The 19,757-nt window shown below is 36.1% G+C and overlaps 2 protein-coding genes across 3 annotated transcripts in view; one reads left to right on the top strand and one right to left on the bottom strand.

Annotated features, from left to right (window-relative positions):
• The window catches only part of gabbr1a (gamma-aminobutyric acid (GABA) B receptor, 1a), a 63,600-nt gene extending 48,668 nt beyond the window's left edge, over positions 1-14,932 (top strand). For both annotated transcript variants that reach the window (XM_082180791.1, XM_082180790.1), the window contains 6 exons: positions 1,754-1,861; positions 2,077-2,170; positions 4,574-4,701; positions 8,032-8,160; positions 9,439-9,582; positions 10,853-14,932. In XM_082180791.1, the coding sequence (XP_082036917.1) occupies positions 1,754-1,861; positions 2,077-2,170; positions 4,574-4,701; positions 8,032-8,160; positions 9,439-9,582; positions 10,853-11,113 (864 nt within the window). In that variant the 3' untranslated portion in view covers positions 11,114-14,932. The remainder of the gene's footprint in view (positions 1-1,753; positions 1,862-2,076; positions 2,171-4,573; positions 4,702-8,031; positions 8,161-9,438; positions 9,583-10,852) is intronic.
• Positions 14,933-17,133: 2,201 nt separating this feature from the next.
• tnfb (tumor necrosis factor b (TNF superfamily, member 2)) lies at positions 17,134-19,507 on the bottom strand. Its single transcript, XM_082180812.1, has 4 exons — positions 19,191-19,507; positions 18,997-19,075; positions 18,546-18,605; positions 17,134-18,058 (listed from the first exon to the last, which is right to left on the bottom strand). Exons 1-4 carry the CDS (start codon positions 19,368-19,370, stop codon positions 17,619-17,621), a joined length of 759 nt encoding a protein of 252 aa, XP_082036938.1. The 5' UTR covers positions 19,371-19,507; the 3' UTR covers positions 17,134-17,618.
• Positions 19,508-19,757: the final 250 nt, after the last annotated feature.

The raw sequence follows: 19,757 nt of genomic DNA, 5'->3' as shown, positions 1-19,757 counted from the left end.
GTTCGGCGCTCAGGCTGAATGTTGTAGAAACGGGGCTCTCGGGTCATTTGACGCCTTCACGGCGATTAAGGGAGAGAGAGAGAGAAAAGAAAGTGTGCTGCGAAGCTCGGTTCTATCCCGTTTTCCCAGGTTGACGGCCCAGAGGGAGCCTGCGGCCATATTTTAATGGATGGAATGGGAGCTGAAAATAACTCCACATTTGTAACACATGACTTTCGTGATGTTTGCTGATGATTGGCATTCCGCTTTCCTCTTACCCACCATGCAGTGAAGTAAACACAATTGTTATGGTGTCAGAGCAATTCCATCATTTACCTTGACAAGAAAATAAACGTGTTATTCAGAACAGCACCTTGACGGCGCTGGTACTTTAGAAGAGTTCCGTCGTTATTTACTCACCCTTCGTGTCATTCCAAACCCAAATGCTTTTACTTTTTTCCCGGTGAAGCGTAAAAGTAAAAGTTTTTGAAGAATCATTATACAGCTTTTTTCATGCAATGACGTTTAAGCTCCAAAAAGGACAAATCACCATTGCAAAATATGATATGACCAATAAGTTATGGCAACATATGTTTTTAAATTGCTTTAACTCCTCAAAATAAGTTAAGTAATTTTCTACTTTTTAAAAGTTTTTTTAAGTTTCAACTCATTTTTTGAAGTCATTTTGATGTAATTTAAGTTGAAATGACTTAAACATCCGAGTTGATTGTACTTAAAAATTTAAGGCAGGAACCTTTTTTTTTCTTCTTTTTTTTTACAGTGTAGTTCATATGGCTTATGTGCTGTATTTCAAGTCTTCTGAAATCATATACGATAATTTCGTGTAAAACTGACAAAAATTTAAGTCATTATTCACTGATCATTTTCATTGCTGCATGCTAAAAAATCTGCTTCTCACACAAAGCTATTGTATGGACCACTTTATAATGCTTTCATGGTGTTTGTGTTGTAATTCTTTTGGCTTTTTTCTAAGCTTCAGGAAAAGGAATCTTGTTTACCCAAATTGCGATTGTGGGTTTGCAGTCTGAATTTAACGTGATAAAAAAAAATAATAAAAAAAAATACTTCTATTGAGTTGTTCTCACAAGATGCACACCGAAAATAAATACAGCATGATTAGTGTTGTTCAATTGACGAACAAATGACTCTTATTAACAGATTCATGAGAGAATTACTCTTATGAGCTGGTTCTTTTAAGAAATTGCTCAGCATGACTCACAAACCCACAAGATAACGATCTGACAAATCAAACGTGATACATTTTAGCATGAATTTTTTGATGAATAGAAATGAATAGCATTTATTTGAAATCCAAATCTTTTGTAACATTATAAATGTATTTACTGTCACTTTTGATTAATTTAATGCATCCTTTCTGAATAAAAGTATTCATTTATTTAAAAAAATTAAAAAGCATTGACCCAAATATTTTAATGGTCGTGTACTTTACTTGTAACTTACTTTGTAAAACTTAGGCATCATTACTTACTGTCAGTTTATATATTTGCAATGTGTAGTTAACGCATTATATAGCCTATAAAATGCATGTTCTCTATGAGATGCATAAAGATTTATCAAAACTTATTCATTTTGTGTTCCACAGGAAAAAAAGTAGTATACAGAGTCTTCAATGTCTATAACTTCTGTAACCTTGCTTTTATTTCCCCATTTATAGCAGTTGCTTGTTACTGTCTTGATGGTTTGTGACTGTGTTGCATTGACTAACGAATATGGTCTTGTTAATTCGCCACAGCACTTGGAGCCGTGGAAGCTATATGTGACCGTTGCAGTTCTGCTGGCTATTGATGTTATCTCTCTGCTTATCTGGCAGATCATGGACCCACTGCACATAACCGTGGAGGTGTGGTGACACTTTATTCTTTTTTTTTATTATTGTTGTTACTTTGATTTTTATGATGTGATTCCTCTGAGATGCCTAGGAAATTTCTGCAGAGCAAGCGCATGGAAGTAGGTGTTAATGGTGAAGGATTGTAGTGCGGTGCTCTGCTGCATTGACCTCAATCTCTGTCCTTTAAAGTGCTCTCTCTCGCTCTCTTGTTTTCTCGCTCTAAGCAGAAGTTCACTAGAGAGGCTCCTAAAGAAGATCTGGATGTGTTGATTCAGCCTCTTCTCGAGCACTGCAGTTCAGAGAAGATGAACACGTGGCTTGGTACGTATCCAGAATTCACTCACCGTGTCCAGTGCTCTCTCTCAGTGACTCTTTTTAGTGGTGTAAGGATTTTTCATTTAAACCCCTAATGCTAAATATTAAACTTTTTGCATGATTTTTTTCCCCTTAAAATCACCCTGTGGGCTGTGCGTTTAACACCCCTCGTCTAGAACATTACACACACACACACACACACACACACACACACACACACACACACACACACACACACACACACACACACACATATATATATGTGTGTGTAATTGAATTATCTGTATGGTTGCTTCTCACTCTACACTGATACAATCTATCTCCGAAATTTAAATTAATAATTTGTTATGCTCAAGAGTTTTTTTCCACCAGTTCATTTTGTATTCCTCTCACTATTTCACAACTCATCCCCCCCCCCCCCCCCCCCCCCCCCCCCTCTCTCTCTATATATATATATCTATCTCTCTATCTCTTTTTCTCGTACTTTTCCTCTTGCTCTGACTTCCTATCAGAGCGCTGCAGTGTAAAATTAAATTTTGTGGGTCAGTGCCCAGGTCTGGATCTCATAGCCTGACTCTCTCACACTGTACAGGAAGATAATATTACAGAGAGAAAAAAACCTTCCCTGAACGCAAAACGAGATTAAACTCTAATGTGACTTATTAGTCCCTCTCATCTCTCTCACTTCCTTTACCATTCTTCCTGGTTTTATTTATTTCTTTTTGTATTTTCATTTCTTTCACAACTTTTTAAAATATGGACATAAAGACTGGACAGAGATTATCCGTCTTCAGATAGTCTTCAAGGGTGAATCTCTCATCTCATGTAACAATTTTGAAAAAAAATTGCACTAATTTCATGACATTTGAGCACATTTTCACCAGGCTTTGTAATATAAAAAAAATAAAATAAAATACTATAATACACAAAACATTTGATATTATTTAAATTGTCAAGTATTGTCAAGTTATATAATATATCATCAATATTTGCACCCCAAACTCTTCTTTCGTCATTTTGAGAAGTCTAATATACTCAACCCAAGAATCATTAATTCATGACATTGCTCAAAAATAGTGCAAATTATAAAATATCCTTTTTATATATATTTTCCAAGTAAAATACAACTTTAGTTAATCTCTATTGCTATGTTTTCTATTAGGTTATACGTATACCGCTGAAAGGTTTCCGCTTTGTACGATTTTTAAAAAAGAAATCTCTTATGCTCACCAAGGCTATATTTATTTAATAAAAAAAATACAGTAAAAACAGTAATATTGTAAAAAATATGTGTAATAATTTTCTATTTGAATATATTTTAAAGTGTAATTTATTCCTCTGATGGTAAAGCTTAAAGGACAAGTTCGGTATTTCACACTTAAAGTCCTGTTTACAGATCGTATCTGATGAAATAGAACGGTTAAGATTAAAATTTGGACACATGCTCCTGTCCCGAGAATTTTAGGTTTATTTCGCTTCCCCCCCCCCACCCCCACAATGGTTGTCTATATGCACTGGAAGATTCCGTCCTAAAAACACATTAAACTTTCGTTTACAAAGACGTGAAACTCACCGAGTGGTCAGGGGGTGTTCACTGATATGTGCACTCAAAAATCGCTGAAAAAGATGCATTCCAACAGGTTTTATCGTAGTTTTTGTCCAACTCCATTGACTTACTAGGACGTACTGTGAGACCGCAGCACCTTTACGGTATTACTCCGCCGCTTCTTCTTCTGCTTCTTCTGTGTATTCAATGAAATGCCTGTGGTTTGCTTGCAATTGGCGGTGCATTATCGCCACCAACTGGGCTGGAGTGTCTATTATTCAAGCTCTCAACGGAAGAATCACGCGTGTTTGGCAAAATAGGTCCACAAAAGCGAAATAAACCTAAAATTCTCGGGACAGGAGCAATGTGTCCAAATTTTAATCTTAACCGTTCTATTTCATCAGATACGATCTGTAAACAGGGCTTTAAGTGTAAAATACCGAACTTGTCCTTTAATATTCAGCATCATTACTCCAGTCTTCAGTGTCACATGATCCTTCAGAAATCATTCTAATATGCTGATTTACAGCACAATTAACATTTATTATTATTATCAATGTTGAAAACTGTTGTTTTGAATGGTAAACTTTTGAATGGTGGTGAGGATGGTGTCAAATGTGCTCATCCACCTCACCATTTTACTGCCAAAACTCCTTTACAGTCAAGTGGTTTTCAAATTTGCCTCAGTTTGAAAGAATCATCAAAATTAACAGAAATTCACAATCTTTTTGTGTGTGTGTATGTTACTGGACTCAAAACCATCACATATACCTCAGGTATCACAGAAATAGCATGAGCCCAGAGCTTAAACCAGCCTCCAAGCTTTAAGAGCACTCACTATAAGTAATGCCTTCTCTCTTCAGGTGTGGTGTACGGCTACAAGGGACTTCTTCTGCTGCTGGGCATCTTTCTGGCCTACGAGACCAAGTCCATTTCCACCGAGAAGATTAATGACCATAGAGCGGTCGGCATGGCCATCTACAATGTATCTGTAAGTCTGACTGCTGGCTATTTCTATTTTCACAGCATATAATGTCCTCACAGTGGAGCCTAACCGTAGCTGACAGCTGGGCGAAACACCTGAGATTGTTTCATCTAATATATAGCTACAAATATAGTGTTGCAAGAATAATGTGCCCTTCCAGCCAAAACTGTTTAACTATTATATCTTCCCCATGCGTTTTACTTTTAACAGTCACGATATGTGACTCCTTTATAAATTTACGACAAAAAGACAAAGTTAATTAATTGAAACTGCTAATGAGCAGTGGTGGAAACTGTCACCCAGGGCGGTAGCATTATCTGGGCCGGTGTTTTGTTGCCCGCCGAGTCGCCCGTCTCCTTGAAAGTGAATTGAGAACCAGCAGGTGACTCCCCCTCTCACTTGATATGCTATTTTATTATATCACGAGAAATGGTTTGCTCATGAATGTCACTTTACTTTGCTAGGAGACAAAAATGAAGGATGACAATAGCGCTGTACAGTACAGGTCATGTTAATCAAATCACTAAATAATATGCGCACTAATAGCTAATATTTATACACTACCGTTCAGAAGTTTGGGGTCAGAAATTAATACTTTTATTCAGCAAGGATGCATTATATTGATTAAACTGAAAAGTGAGAGCAAAGACATTTATAATGTTACAAAAGATTCTATTTCAAATAAATGCTGTTCTTTTGAACTATGTTCATCAAAGATTCCTGGGAAAAAAAGTATATAGTCTTTTTCATATGGAAAAAATACAAAAGGTAATTGTGACGCAATTGTGAGATAATTGTGAGATATAAAGTGAGAAGACTTTTTCCCTCAGAATTGGACTTTATAACTTACAATTGCGAGTTTATATTTCACATTTGCAAGAAAAAAGTCAGAATTGTGTGATAAACCTTTTGTTTTTTTTTATTCAGTGGCAGAAACAAGCTTTCATATTTTCGTACTCCTTCAGGATTCGACCTTTATCACTATTAGCGAATCTCGCACCATTGTAAACAGGCAGCAGTTCGACATCAAAGATACAGTATTTTATACTTTGTTTAATTCAAGATACTTAGTCTTTTATTCTTCATTTATAGCTAATGAGTTATTTTATGTTATTCTATTAGGTTGAAAAGTATCAATTAAATTGATTTATACTACAATATATTTATACTAAATATTTATATGTGTGTATTAAAATGATCTATAAGCTAACATTAAATACTGTGAAAACAGCAAATAGCTATTGACGTAATGCTAACTTTAAGTGTATTTATTTTTATCAACATCAACACGTCTCCTTGTGTTCGAGCCTTTTTTAGCACATTCTTTGAATGAAGCGTTGATTACTGTGGTTTTGTCCTTCGCTCTGAATTGCCCAACTGCTTGAAAACAGTTTGATTCCGGCAATAACTCCAAGTGCTTCGCCGGGTGATTTGCATAATTGCACCCATTTTCTCAAACTCAGACTAAAACATCTTAATGAGGAAACAAGTAACACTTCACTGGTAATGCTTTACGTCAGTCCTGCTCCTTTACAAAAGATCAGATTGAGTCCCAGAACTGCACCATGTTTCTGCTGTGTGTCGGGAATAACATAGCCTGGAAATCCAGACCTAAATCTAAAAGATTAATGGTCTGGTGTCGATCAATGAAACTCGGCCAGCTCGAGGGGCGGCACCAAGCATGCATTTGAAAATCTCACAGCACGCAATTGGATAACACTACGACCAATCACAACAATAAACCCCATACGCTTAGCTACCAGCGGAGCTAACTGGTAGATTAGACTCTTCCGGTCGGCAAAACAGCAAAAACACCCTTCTTGCAAAGGAACGATTCGAGCGCCGTCTTCTGTTCCTCTTTTGGGAAAAAGCCAAGTCTAACTCGTTCATTGTAGCGGCCAAAGCCGTTTCAAACCACTGCTATTCATCCATAGGCATCTTGCAATGTTTACTGATGACTTCGACGTCCCAGCGCTGTCGTCATCTGTTTAGCTCGCCTCTGGCCCGCCTATATCAGATAACCCGATGTGATTGGTGCAGCTCAGATCGAGGGGCATATTTAATGAGCTCCATTGCTCGACACCAGAGTAACTCGCTGAGCAAATTCAACTTGTGCTCTCGCGAGAACTCTGGTTTCCCAGGGTAGGAATAACATGCTTGGATAGGTAGAATGGCACAGAATAGCTCATGTCGCTCCAGCGCTGTTGAGGTCAGAGAGGAAATAGACTTTAGTGGTGTTCTGGATGTTGTTTTGACTCCAGACAGTCGTGACAGTCGGTTCACTGCTCGCAGTTATCTGTGTGTAGAGTCGTTGAAGGTAACAGCTATTTTTCTGCACTGTTCACCAGATATGACATCTCCAGTGGTCGTTTAAGATCTTCAACTCTGAGCTGTCCGCTGCAAGTGTTTTGACAAAATGATCTTTTTCATCAACAGTTCTCGCCCTCTCTCTTTCTTTTTTCTTTCATCTGCTTTATTTATGTCTTCACTATCTTTATCTCATCAGTTTCTCAGTTTTCATTCATGGCTCTGCATTTACATTTTTTGTTACAGTTGATTTACGCCCTCTAGTGGCGGTGATAGTTTGGTACATAAAGGTCTTGTTTGGACAGCAAAAAATATGTGTTTCCCCCCTGTCAAAATGACAGAAAGTGAGTCCTTAAAGGGACAGTTCACCCCAAACTTAATATTTTGTCATCATTTACTCACCCTCAAGTTGTTCCAAATATGAGTTTCTGTCTTCTTTTGAACACAAAAGAAGATATTTTAAACAAGGTTGGTAACCAGACAGTTGACGGCACTCATTGACTTCCATAGTTTATTTTTTTGGTAACACTTTACAATAAGGTTCATTAGTTAACATTAGTTAATGTATTAACTAACATGAACTAACCATGAACAATCCATTTGTTACTGTATTTGTTCATCTTTGTTAGCGTTAGTTAATAAAAATAGAGCTGTTCGTGTTAGTTCATTCATGGTACATTAACTAATGTTAACAAGATTTAATAAAGTATTAGTAAATGTTGAAATTAACATTAACAAAGATTAATAAATGCTGTATAAGTGCAGTTCATTATTAGTTCATGCTAACTAGTTAACTAATGTTAATTAACGAACCTTATTGTAAAGTGTTACCATTTTTTCTACTATGGAAGTCAATGGGGTCCACCAACATTCTTCAAAATATCTTCTTTTGTGTTCAACAGAATAATGAGTAAATGATGACAGAAATTTCATTTTTGGGTGAACTATCCCTTTAAGATCTGATTTAAAACCCTAATCAGTTGTATCTTTACATGATCAATGATATTCTGTCTTTGTTTCTGTCTCCAGGTGCTGTGCATGATTACTGCTCCTGTGACCATGATCCTCTCCTCTCAGCAGGACGCTTCATTTGCGTTCGCCTCTCTGGCCATCATTTTCTCAGTCTACATCACACTCGTGGTGCTCTTCGTGCCAAAGGTCAATGCACTTCAATAATCCCCTACTTTATATCACTTCCACATTCATGCTGGTTCGTCTTTATGGTAGACAACAATTTCTCATTGTGTCTGATTTCGGTTCTGTCCCTTGACACGGTTTCGTTTTTTGTCACTGCATAAGTGTATTAGGTTAAGCTATGTTTCGTTTTGAACACACACTCAAAAAAAAAAAAACTCTTTGGTTGAACATGATTCAATCATGGACAGTGGTTCCACGTGATTGAATTAAGTTATTTGAAACACGATTGATTCAAGTTATTAGGTTAACCTCAAGGTTCGTTTTGAACAAAGTTATGTTTTACAAAACATCTTGGAGAATGCTCACCTAGAGTATATTATGCATTATTTTTACACAGCACTCAGGGATGCTTGATTCTGACTGGTTTTTAGTTTGATTCTATAATTTAGTATTATACTATTATAATTTTTATTAATACATTTAATTAGCTTTATATATATATATGGTATATATATAAATATATATATATATATATATATATATAGTTTTCATTTAAAAATATTTTTTATATTAGCCTGCTGTTTAGGTTTAAATGATTTTCATTTCAGTTTTAGTTTTTATTTATTTCCAGTAAGTCATTTTAAATGTGCTTTTTGTTGTTTTTATTATTTCCTATAAAATACTACTTTTTGGGTTTCATTTTTAATAATATTTCAGTTTTAGTTTATTTCCAGTTAATACATTTTAAACGTGCTTTTGTCAGTTTTATTAGTTAATTATTATTTTTAATATTAATGTTTAGGTTTAATTTATTTAAATTTTCAGTTTTAGTTTTATTTCAGTTTTAGTTTGATCATTTTAGTACTTCAACTTATTTCAGATAGTTGGCAAAAAACATTTATAGCTTTTTATTTTTTCATGTAATATTTATATTTAAATTTAATTTCAGCTTCAATTACATTATAAAATGTTTTTTTGTTTGTTTTGTTTTTGTGTGTGTTAATAATAGCCCTGCTTTGTGGCCTTGTTCTTCTCACATCAGTTAACATTTTTTTATTCAAATCAGTATTTCTTGTCTATTTATTTATTAGGTAAGTAACCATGTAATAATGTACAGAAAACACATCTTTATCGCTAAGTTGATTCATGTTGTGACTGGCTGGCTGTAAATGATCCCTTACTTATTACCCGTCCTCTCCTGCACAATATCACCCATATGAACTATTGGTTTCAGTGATATTTCATAAATTCAGTGTTCGTTCCCTGCAGTGTCTCAGATTATTATGGTCGTTTCTGCAGATCCGGCGTCTGATCACTCGTGGCGAGTGGCAGTCGGAGCAGCAGGACACGCTGAAAACCGGCTCGTCCACCAACAACAATGACGAGGAGAAGTCACGACAGCTGGAGCGCGAGAACAGGGAACTCCAGAAGATCATTCAAGAGGCACGTGCTTTTTTTTCCTCTCTCTCCATCCGTCACTTCCTCTTCTCCTCGTGTGCACACAGCTTGCCTCTTCTTAATTAACACCATAATAAATGAACGAATGAACACACCAGAAATCCGTAGGGTAGAATGAATTATTGAAATGATATCATACACGTCCTTGTCTTTGACCTTCTGAGCACATGACTGTGCTTTCACATGGTGTTCATTCAGTAAGGCACAATTATTAATAAAATAAGAATAATACATAATAAAAATGAGGATTTTATATATACAGTACAGGCCAAAAGTTTGGACACATTGCTATTTTTAATGTTTTTGAAAGAAGTTTCTTCTGCTCATCAAGCCTGCATTTATTTGATCAAAAATACAGAAAATAAATGTAATATTGTGATATATTATGACAATTTAAAATAATTGGTTTTCAATTTATTATACTTTAAATTATCATTTATTTCTGTGATGCAAAGCTGAATTTTCAGGATCATTACTCCAGTCTTCAGTGTCACATGTGACATCCAGTCTATCACATGATCCTTTAGAAATCATTCTAATATTCTGATTTATTATGAGTGTTGGAAACAGTTCTGCTGCCTAATATATTTGATGAATAAAAGGTGAAAAAGAACTGCATTTATTCAAAATAAAAAAAATATTTTCTAATAATATAAATCTTCTTTACTATCACTTTTTATCAATTTAACACATCCTTGCTGAATAAAAGTATTGATTTATTTTAAAAAAAGAAAGAAAAAAAATGACTGACCCCAAATTACTGACCAGTAGTGTATATTGTTGTTACAAAAGATTTCTTTTTTTTTTTTTTTATTCATCAAAGTATCCTAAAAAAAGTATCACAGGTTATGAAAAAATATTAAGCAGCAGAACTGTTTCCAACTTTGATAATGAATCATCATATTCGAATGATTTCTAAAGGATCATGTGATAGACTGGAGTAATGATCCTGAAAATTCAGCTTTGCATCACAGAAATAAATGATAATTTAAAGTATAATAAATTGAAAACCAATTATTTTAAATTGTAATAATATATCACAATATATTTTTGATCAAATAAATGCAGGCTTGATGAGCAGAAGAAACTTCTTTCAAAAACATTAAAAATAGTAATGTTTCCAAACTTTTGGCCTGTACTGTACATATATATATATATATTATTACTTCAAAAGTTTCAAATGTGGCACATTCAAAGTCAAGATAGCTTTTTAATTTGATTGGTGAATAATAATAATTGTATTTTTTCTGTACAGAAGGAAGAAAGAGTGACGGAGCTGCGGAGTCAGCTGGCAGAACGTCAGGCCTTGCGTTCTCGCAGGCGCACATCCGTCCAGAATCAGAACCAGAACCACAGCGTCCCGTCCTCTCAGGCCGAACCCCCCAGCTACTCCACCCCAACGGACAAACAATCCCTGCCTCCGTCCTTCTCCAACTCTTCCAACCTCTACCAGGGCGAGGGCAAACTGAGCCGGAACAACTGCCACAACAGCCGTCTGCCCCTGCTGTACAAATGAGTCCGGGACGCTGGAATCTCAAGAAGGCAATGTAAAGTTGTATCTAGAAACTGGTTGTTTATGTACTTTATTTTGAAATTGGTGCGTTTTTAACTCCGCTTTTAGATTTCTGACATTCCTGAACCTGACTTCTTTGTTCACTTTTGATAACTCCCTATATCTCAAAACAATTTATTTAAAAAAAATTATCTGTATCTAATATGAATTCACATTCTGCTCCAACTACACTACTTTTCAAAAGTTTGGGGTTGCTAAGATTTTTGCTAAGTCTCTTGTGCTCACCGAGACTGCATTTATTTGATCACACATACTGTAAAACAGTGGTGATATGAAATATTATTACAATTAAAAATAACTTTTCTATTTTAATATATTTTAAAATGTAATTTATTCCTGTGATTGCAAAGGTGAATTTTTAGCATCATTACTCCAGTCTTCAGTCACATGATCTGAGATGTTTTCTTTGTTTTTCCAAAAAGAAAAAAAAATCTTATAGACCCTAAACATTTGAATGATAGCGTGTATGGAAACTAATTTTTGTTGCACAGTCAAGAAGTGCAATGCTTTTATCCACCAAAAAGCAATGATGTCAGAAAATAACTCTTTTCTTGTCCATAAATCAAACCTTATATGATTCTGGATTCAGTTCAAGTCAAGCATAATTGACAGCATGTGTTGTTTTGTTAATTAGCATAAAAGATTATTTTATATAGGCTTGTCCCTCATTTTCTTAAAAAAATAAAAAAGGTTACAGGGAGTCACATACAATGGAAGTAAACAAATTTTTGGACCATTTTTGAAGAAATGTGAAGCTTGTAATTCTATAAAAAAAGCACTTATTCAGTGTATTATTTGAGCTGTAAAGTTGTTTATACTGTCATTTTTACCGTTGTTCGAGAGTTTCAGGGTTTATGGTGTTGCTTTGTAAAGTACAATACAATTTTACACAGAAAAGTTTCGTTAGCAATTTTATCACACTGAAATTGTTTAATTCAATTCATCCAAACTGCTTTTCCTCTGTCTGGTCATGGGAAATTTATCCTATTTATTTTATAAATGCATGTTATAGATCTTATTGTGAACAATTAATACGTGTACATGTCTCATTGTTACCTTGTAATACTTCCGGACCTTCCGGTAAAATATGCAGGACGTATGCAGGATTTTAGATATTAAGTCAGCTTAAACTCCGCCTCTACAAGCTTAAACTCCGCCTCTTAATTTAGTCCTAATTTGTAAATCGCTTTGGATAAAAGCGTCTGCTAAATGACTAAATGTACACGTACAAGCTCTGCCTCCACTTTCGAGTGCAACGCACATCTCAATACATCGCACATACAACCAAGTCCCCACCCTATAATATTTCTTTTTCGAGAGTCCATTACACAATAGAGAAGATCTGATTCCATTTCATCGCCCCATTCACTTCCATTGTAAATGCCTCAATGTAGCCCAGATATTTGCTTTTGTTTTCTAAAGAAAAATGGGGACAAATGGAAATTTTTTGTGGTAATGAACATTGTCAATTGTGCTTAACTTGTACTGAACCTGTGATATTCTTTGAAGAGCCTAACACTGCTAACGTGAAGGACGAATGCTAGAGGTTCTGGTAGGAGCAGGAGTGAAGACGAGTCGAGAGTTACTTAAAACACGTTTGTGATCCGTCATTATTTTGCCCTTGACCGTAGCACTTAAACCGGAGTTCTTCAAGGGGAACTGACTGTTTTTGCAATTGGACTGGCGTAAATCCCTTTGGATAAAGGCGTCTTTTAAGCACTAGGACAGGGGTGTTTAGGAAGGATTGTGTGGGTGCCGGAGCCAGAACCGGTCAAACGTTTCTTTTGAGTTATTTTGTTGAGTGACAGCGAAGGAAGAAGAGCGTGTCTCCGTGCTTCGCTTAGCATTTGAAGAGACTGTCACTTTAATGAGACAGACCTTGCGTTGCGGCAACAGACGGTATCAGATGAATTGCTCTCACTCATCCAGTTCACAAAGAAAATGAGACGAGGCTTTAGCCCAACCTGTGATTTACTCACTCCTAAAGGTATTTGACCTGAGTCTGGTCGATACTCTATTTTCCTCCCATGCTTTCTCTCCTCTAATCCCTAAGGCCGTGTGCCAGGGTGCTTTAATGGCTTTTCTGTCCTTGTCTCAACCTCTCCTGTGCCTGTTTTTTAGTAGAAGTGGAGAGGAATGAAATGGAAAAGAAAGAAATAAGTTTGTTTTGGCCTGGACTGTATGAAGGTATGAGCATCATTTTGTTTTCCCTCGTATTAGCGCACAGTCACAAATGCTCCCGATCAAATCATCGCTAATGGCTTTTTTGTTTGTCAAATTATCCATGAAGTTTGTGATTTGTGTTGCGTCACAGTTTGAGTAAAAAATAAGCACAGGCCTATGAACAGCTTCTGTAGCTTTTGCACTTTCGGGCCCAATTTATCACACATCTCACATCTAACATTATTTTAAAAAATTTTATATTCTGTTAGCACTCTGTCCAGATTATTGTTCTATGAAATAAATAAATATTTATTTATTTATTTATTTATTTTATTGTTTATATATGTCTTCATTTGTTTGATTTTTTTTTTATCCTTTATTGATGGTTTAAAAAATTAATACAAAAATAAATATTTTTAAACTTTTAAATAACTTACCGATATGTGTAACAGTGGACAAATGAGTGCTCTTCACAGTTGTCTCTGTCCAGATTATAGATTTCTTATTTCAAATTCAAGACCATTACTTGGTCTGTGCAATATTTATTTATTTGTTTGTTTGTCTTTTTAAGTTAATTCGTTATTTAAATATTTCTTAATTTATATATTTTTTTTAAATTATGTTTTTTTCCATTTATTGATAGTTAATACAATTATTTTGTGCCTCTTATTAGTAACAAATGAGTATCTTCACCATTGTTCATGTGCATTGTAAGGGATGCAACCACTTTTTGTACAATTTTAAGATGATATTAATGACCATTCTGTGACATTTAAACGCAAATGTTATGCTTGAAAGCTTTCCCAGTTATTTATCACCTCATAAACACTGTCATAGTGGCAGAAATCATAAAAACTATAACCATACTTAGATCTATAAAATTTTATTGACTCTCTTCTCTTGTATTTTTTTTTTATTACAAGTTGAGTCAATGCTTAAAATTTTGTACTTGTGGACAATCTCTATGTGTATTTGGATTTATTGCAATATTACATTGATCATTATTTCCTATAGTAAGACAATCACGTAATACAATATTCGGGGATGTTCATTTCGGAGTTGTGCATTGCTGCATGTTTCATTTACTTGTATGAAAAGTACTCATCTATAAACTAACATATAACAAGCAATGATTCACAGTTGGTGACTGGACAGATAGACATAATTTGTTTCCTCTATATCAGCATTCTAGTAATGTAGCTCAGGGTGTGTGACTATATACTGTAACACTTGACACACGGTAAAGGTACAATCTGTAATTACTGAAACAGTGCCTTTTGAACAGATGGGAGGGGTTCTTTGTAAACATCTGTGCGGAGTCACCACTGACGTACATGGGATGGTTGTTATTATTCGGAGGCATTCATTTCTCTAAAGGCCCTGCTGTTGCAGCAGTTATGGATTTCCCTTAAGCTTACTGTCACGTGTGTGCACTGTACCACAAGGAATTTTTTTTATACTTTCAAGTGTCTAAAAATAATGTAATTCCCTTGTAATTTTTCAACTGACAAAAACTATGTATGTTAAGCTTTAGAAAGTTTCTCTAAATATGCAAACTTTCTGGATGTCAACATTCAATAAACTCATTTTGCACTGAGAGTGCAGCCAGAATTGTTCATGATGGAGCAACAGTCTCAAGATCTAATGCAAGACTCTAGGCTTGAACCCCACAAAGGAAGTCAAAACAAACGATCATGAGGGTCTTTAAAAGTACTTGTACCAGTTGGAGCGAATTTCCTTGTGGGAAAAGCTCCGACTTGTAGCGCAGCTGCGCTTCGGGCGACCTGAGTTTGAGTGCCGGCTCGGGTATCTCTCCTGATCTTGTCCCTCTCTTTCTCTCTCTCTCTCTCTCTACCACTTTCCTTCCTGTCAGTTCTCTGTACCAGTGGACCTCAACCCTTCCCCATCCATTGTCCACAACAATATTTCAAGGCCCTACTCACTCACAATGTCAACCAGATAAAATCATTTAGAGCTTGGCATAACTAGGAGGATGTATATTCATTATAAAAATAACCAAATAATAAGAAGCATGGATTTCACAGGACGTTTCAGAGTGGTAGAATTGTTTTTTTCTAATTTTCTTATACATTTTAGATGCTATGTTATACAGCATTTAATCATGATATTTGTTGGAAATCGATGGTAATACCAACAGTAATCGATCACAATATCATGGTTAATTTTCCTAAGGGGTGATGAACCATCTTACAAAAGCGATAGCTTACAAAAGCTACAGTAGACACTACATCAACACTAATGTTGGCAAGCAGGCGAGCGGAGGCAAAGCTTTGCCATTTGTTTACATCATAGCAACATAAAACTTATGATTGGAACTGTTAATAGAAAACGCAACTACAAATAATAAGACACACTTACAAGTTGTAATCCACAAACAACAGATTGTCCAGACAAAGTGGGAACTGCTCCATTTCAGGAGAAGCTTTTGTGCGTTGCCTGTATTGTAGTTCTGGAAGCTGTTCTTCATAAAATGTTCAGCACACAGAAAAACGTTGGGTTTATAATGTTCAGGAGCAGTGTTTAAAATCAATTTAAACCACTCTGTAAGTTTGTCAGCCTTAGGAAGGTCAAACAAATGAGTTTTGGAAAAGGGGTGGATAAAACAGTGTGTCTCTTTTTTTTTTGCATTTTCCATTTTATTTGAATGAGAAAATTGGGACTTCAATCATAAAGTCTGAAAAAAAAACACGTAGTCCAAATGAGGCGTTCCATGTAGTTCTTGGAAAGTGAATTCTGTTAAATAAAATATCTCCCTTTGGAGTGGACTTTGAGCTTTGTAACCTTTCAGATCTTTTTTATGCTTAAACAGTATCATTTCACACTAACCAAAGTTGAAAAAGTGGAAAAGCATAATAGGATCCTTTTAAAATGGTGCGTGCAAACACGATCAGTGTAAACTTTTCCTTCGTCGATGCAGAGACCAGAAGACGTTGGGATATATTTCAAGCAGAGGTTACTCTTTATTGAGAACATGCTGTGCGTCGCTGTAGTCATCCAAGTCTAACTAGGGAGACTTTACATTGTAGTTTATATACCTTTCAAGGGTATATAATACATAGAGGTGGCATGTAAATGAAGTACAGGAGTCAGTCTGATCTCATCAGCATAACAGTGTCATTCAAATGCATAGATGATAATCCATTTAGCCTGACAGTATCACCCATACCTTCACATTATCATAGCTTAACTTGGGACAATGACACTGTTCTAGAGGTGCATAAAGACAAAAGGTTAATGTCAGACACCTGGGTTGCTTGACTTAATCTTCTTTGAAACTCATCATCTATGCCTCAAAATGAAAAACACAGTGTACAGAACTTTCTCAGTTTATATACTATTGTATTGGAACCTAGATGTAACATTTTATAAATTTGTAATACAACACTAGTTACTTTAGCTGTAAAGGGCAACAAACCTATTTCATTTGGATTTTAAATAGTAGTTTTGGGTGTTTTGGAAAGCACTCCCTGGAATTCACAGGGACATTGTTGCTTTAAAGTTGTAAGATCTCCTCCCTTCACGAGAGTAACGCAGTGATGCAATCCTGTTAATTCCGTGCTCTGGGCTTTTGTTCTAATCACACCTGGGAGAAAAGCAGCAAACGTTTGTGAGGGAAAGAAGCAGTGACCTCATTTTTGACAAACAAAAGGAAGTCAGACTTTAGGAAGATAAAGAACCACAAGTCATGTACTGCAATCCAAAAATCCCCCATTGAGTTCATATGACCTGTCACAAGCTGCTTCTTCTTTTTGAGTGCTGTTAGGAATGAGACAAGTGTATTGCAGTAATACTTCTTGTTTATTCACTGTTAGAATCACAGATACGTGTCAACAAACAATCTCAATACATTAATTTTCCAAGTAATAGCATATAACAATCATTAATAAATAGATAAATAGGACAATAAAATACATTAAACACACTCAAAAGTTATAAATAATGATATATAGCACAAAAAAACATGGTTCCTTACAATTTCTACAACGAAATAAGTAAGATAATAAACATCATATTAGCTTAAAATAAGTTTACGAGGTGTAGTGCCGTTGTTATATTGCTCATGACTGAGTACATAGTATTCAGTGCATGGCTCTCACTGCATCTAGTGTGTTTTAGAACCAAAACGTTACGTCATGATGCAATAAGGACTTTCAGAATTAGTCAAACTACTTTAAAACAAATGCCCTGAGAACATACTTTTCAGAGTTTTAACATAAAACACTTGTCTTTGTACCAGTGTCACTTGACTCATGTGGCTAATAAATCACAACGCAAACACTCCAAAGAAGGTTTTGGCATATTCTTCCTCGACGTCCGCCACACGGGTGGTCTTGGTCGACAACTTATCGCCCTCCATAAGCTTGAAGACGGCACCGAGGTAGATGGTGCTGTAGACGGTCTTCCCGCCTTCCTCTTTTGACTGGCAGACGGAGTGGGCCGAGTTCTGCAGGGGCATCTGATCGCCCACTGCGTCCGTATAACGCAAGATGGTGTGGCTGAGGAAGTTCCGTGGCGCATTATCTTCATCTTCGTCCACGTTGCACTTAGTGGCATAGGACACCTGGCTGTACACAAAGTAAAGGCCATCGGCAGGGATGTGAATCTCGTTTTTGTTGTTCAGCTGAAGGCCGCCCTGTTCAAACGACTGATCCACGCCGCTGACCCATTTCAGTACATCCGACTTTCCGTCGTGAGAACGCTCACCTGGGAATGGAGAAGATAAATGTGTGAGAAGGTGGCACTGAGAATGCATCAAAATGGTAAAAACAGCATTCAAATGCTTTCCTATTAAACTGTTTAATATATAATCCTAAAACTTGAGAAGGTAGTAGTGAAGTGGGCCTGTTTCAGGTTTCTTGGGTGTTTGGGTTAATGATCGAGGTCTATCTTTAGTAGAGCATGCAATGAAGTAATCATACATTTTATTGGAGTGTCCCCACCTCTTGCCGCCCACGGCACATTAGATATGTGTGAGGAAACTTTACACTACTGCATTTAGATTACTTCCCACTATACTAGGAAATCCACATTAGCTAATATTTGATCAAACATTCAGTCTTGTTGCCACTGGCAGTATCTGATAAGATGATCTTGACTAAGAATATTCAGCTTAGCCTCTTGAAATGAGATGACCCATGACGTATATGACACCGGAGCACAGAGAAAGTCAAAGACACAGTTTGAGACTCACCATGTAAATGAATGGCTGCCTTTGTGTTCTCAGCGATCTGCTTCAGCATTATTCCGTGCCCTGTGGAAAAGAGGATTGGTGTTAGTTTCACAGTCTTGAGTCTAACAGCAGAAGCCAATTAATGTGTAAAATAATTTAGCATAACCAGAAAAGCAAAACATTGAGTTTGATGTAAAAAGAACAACATTTCATTTGAAATCGTAACTGTTTTTACATTTTGGCAAATAGGTGGGTAATTTGTATAAATTCATACAATTTAAGTTGTATGTTTTTGTACAATCTGCTTTCGCCCCTCTCACAGTTAGGTTTAGGGATTACGAGTATGTGATTTCACATCGTACGAATTCATACAAAATCGCCACCTCGTAAAATAGTTACAATCAGGATGAAAAAATACAGATTTAGCTTTTAAAAGTGCAAACAGAGATGGAATGCTAGGAATGTTATTTACCTGGTGTGGTCGTGCTGAATTGTTTTTCTGGAGTGATTTGTTTTTCTTGAAAGTTTTGAAGTTCTTTTTGGTCTGGTTTCTGTGAAAGACACGGCAAATGTTGCTTATTAATGACTCGTTTGAAATGTGAAATTAGGTCACACTGTTATGTACTTGAATAATGACTATCGTCCCACACTGAAGTTTCATCTTACCGTCGTATGCCAGGCGAAGAAAAGAGCAGCTGTGGCGCAGAGGCCGATAAAAGCGATTGCGGCGACTGTCTTCCATATCCAGCTTCTGGAGGACTTCACTGGTACAGGTGCCACCGTTGTCTGATAAACTCCCCCTACGCTGGCTTCCAGATCTACTATTGTCGTTTCGTAATTCACCATGCTGTTGGTTCTCTGAGATCTGTTCCTTTTTGTGTGAGTTTTTGAAATGAAGTTACCTGCTTCAAGTTATCACTTTATATACACTAAATGGGAAACTCCAGTGATGTCAGTGCAACCAGCTTGAGGAACAGAGGTTGGTTTGAAAAGGGAAAGAACACCCTCCCTCTGCTCTCAAACACCGACGTTCCACCCACACACTAACCTCGAAATACAGCACTGACACACACCCTCACACTCGACTACATAGTGAGAAATATTACGTCCTGTTCACACTTTCAATAAACTATTATAATTACATTAAAATTCTGCTTTTGTTCATTGTTTGGTTCACTTTATAAGTTTAATTCATCTTTTATTGCTCTTATATTACGCTTAACAGACCATTAG

This window comes from Leuciscus leuciscus (genome assembly GCF_965113295.1).
Source record: "Leuciscus leuciscus genome assembly, chromosome: 9".
NCBI classification, from domain to species: Eukaryota; Metazoa; Chordata; class Actinopteri; order Cypriniformes; family Leuciscidae; genus Leuciscus; species Leuciscus leuciscus.
Note: the sequence above shows the minus strand (reverse complement) of the source record. Positions and strands in the feature narration are given on the sequence as shown.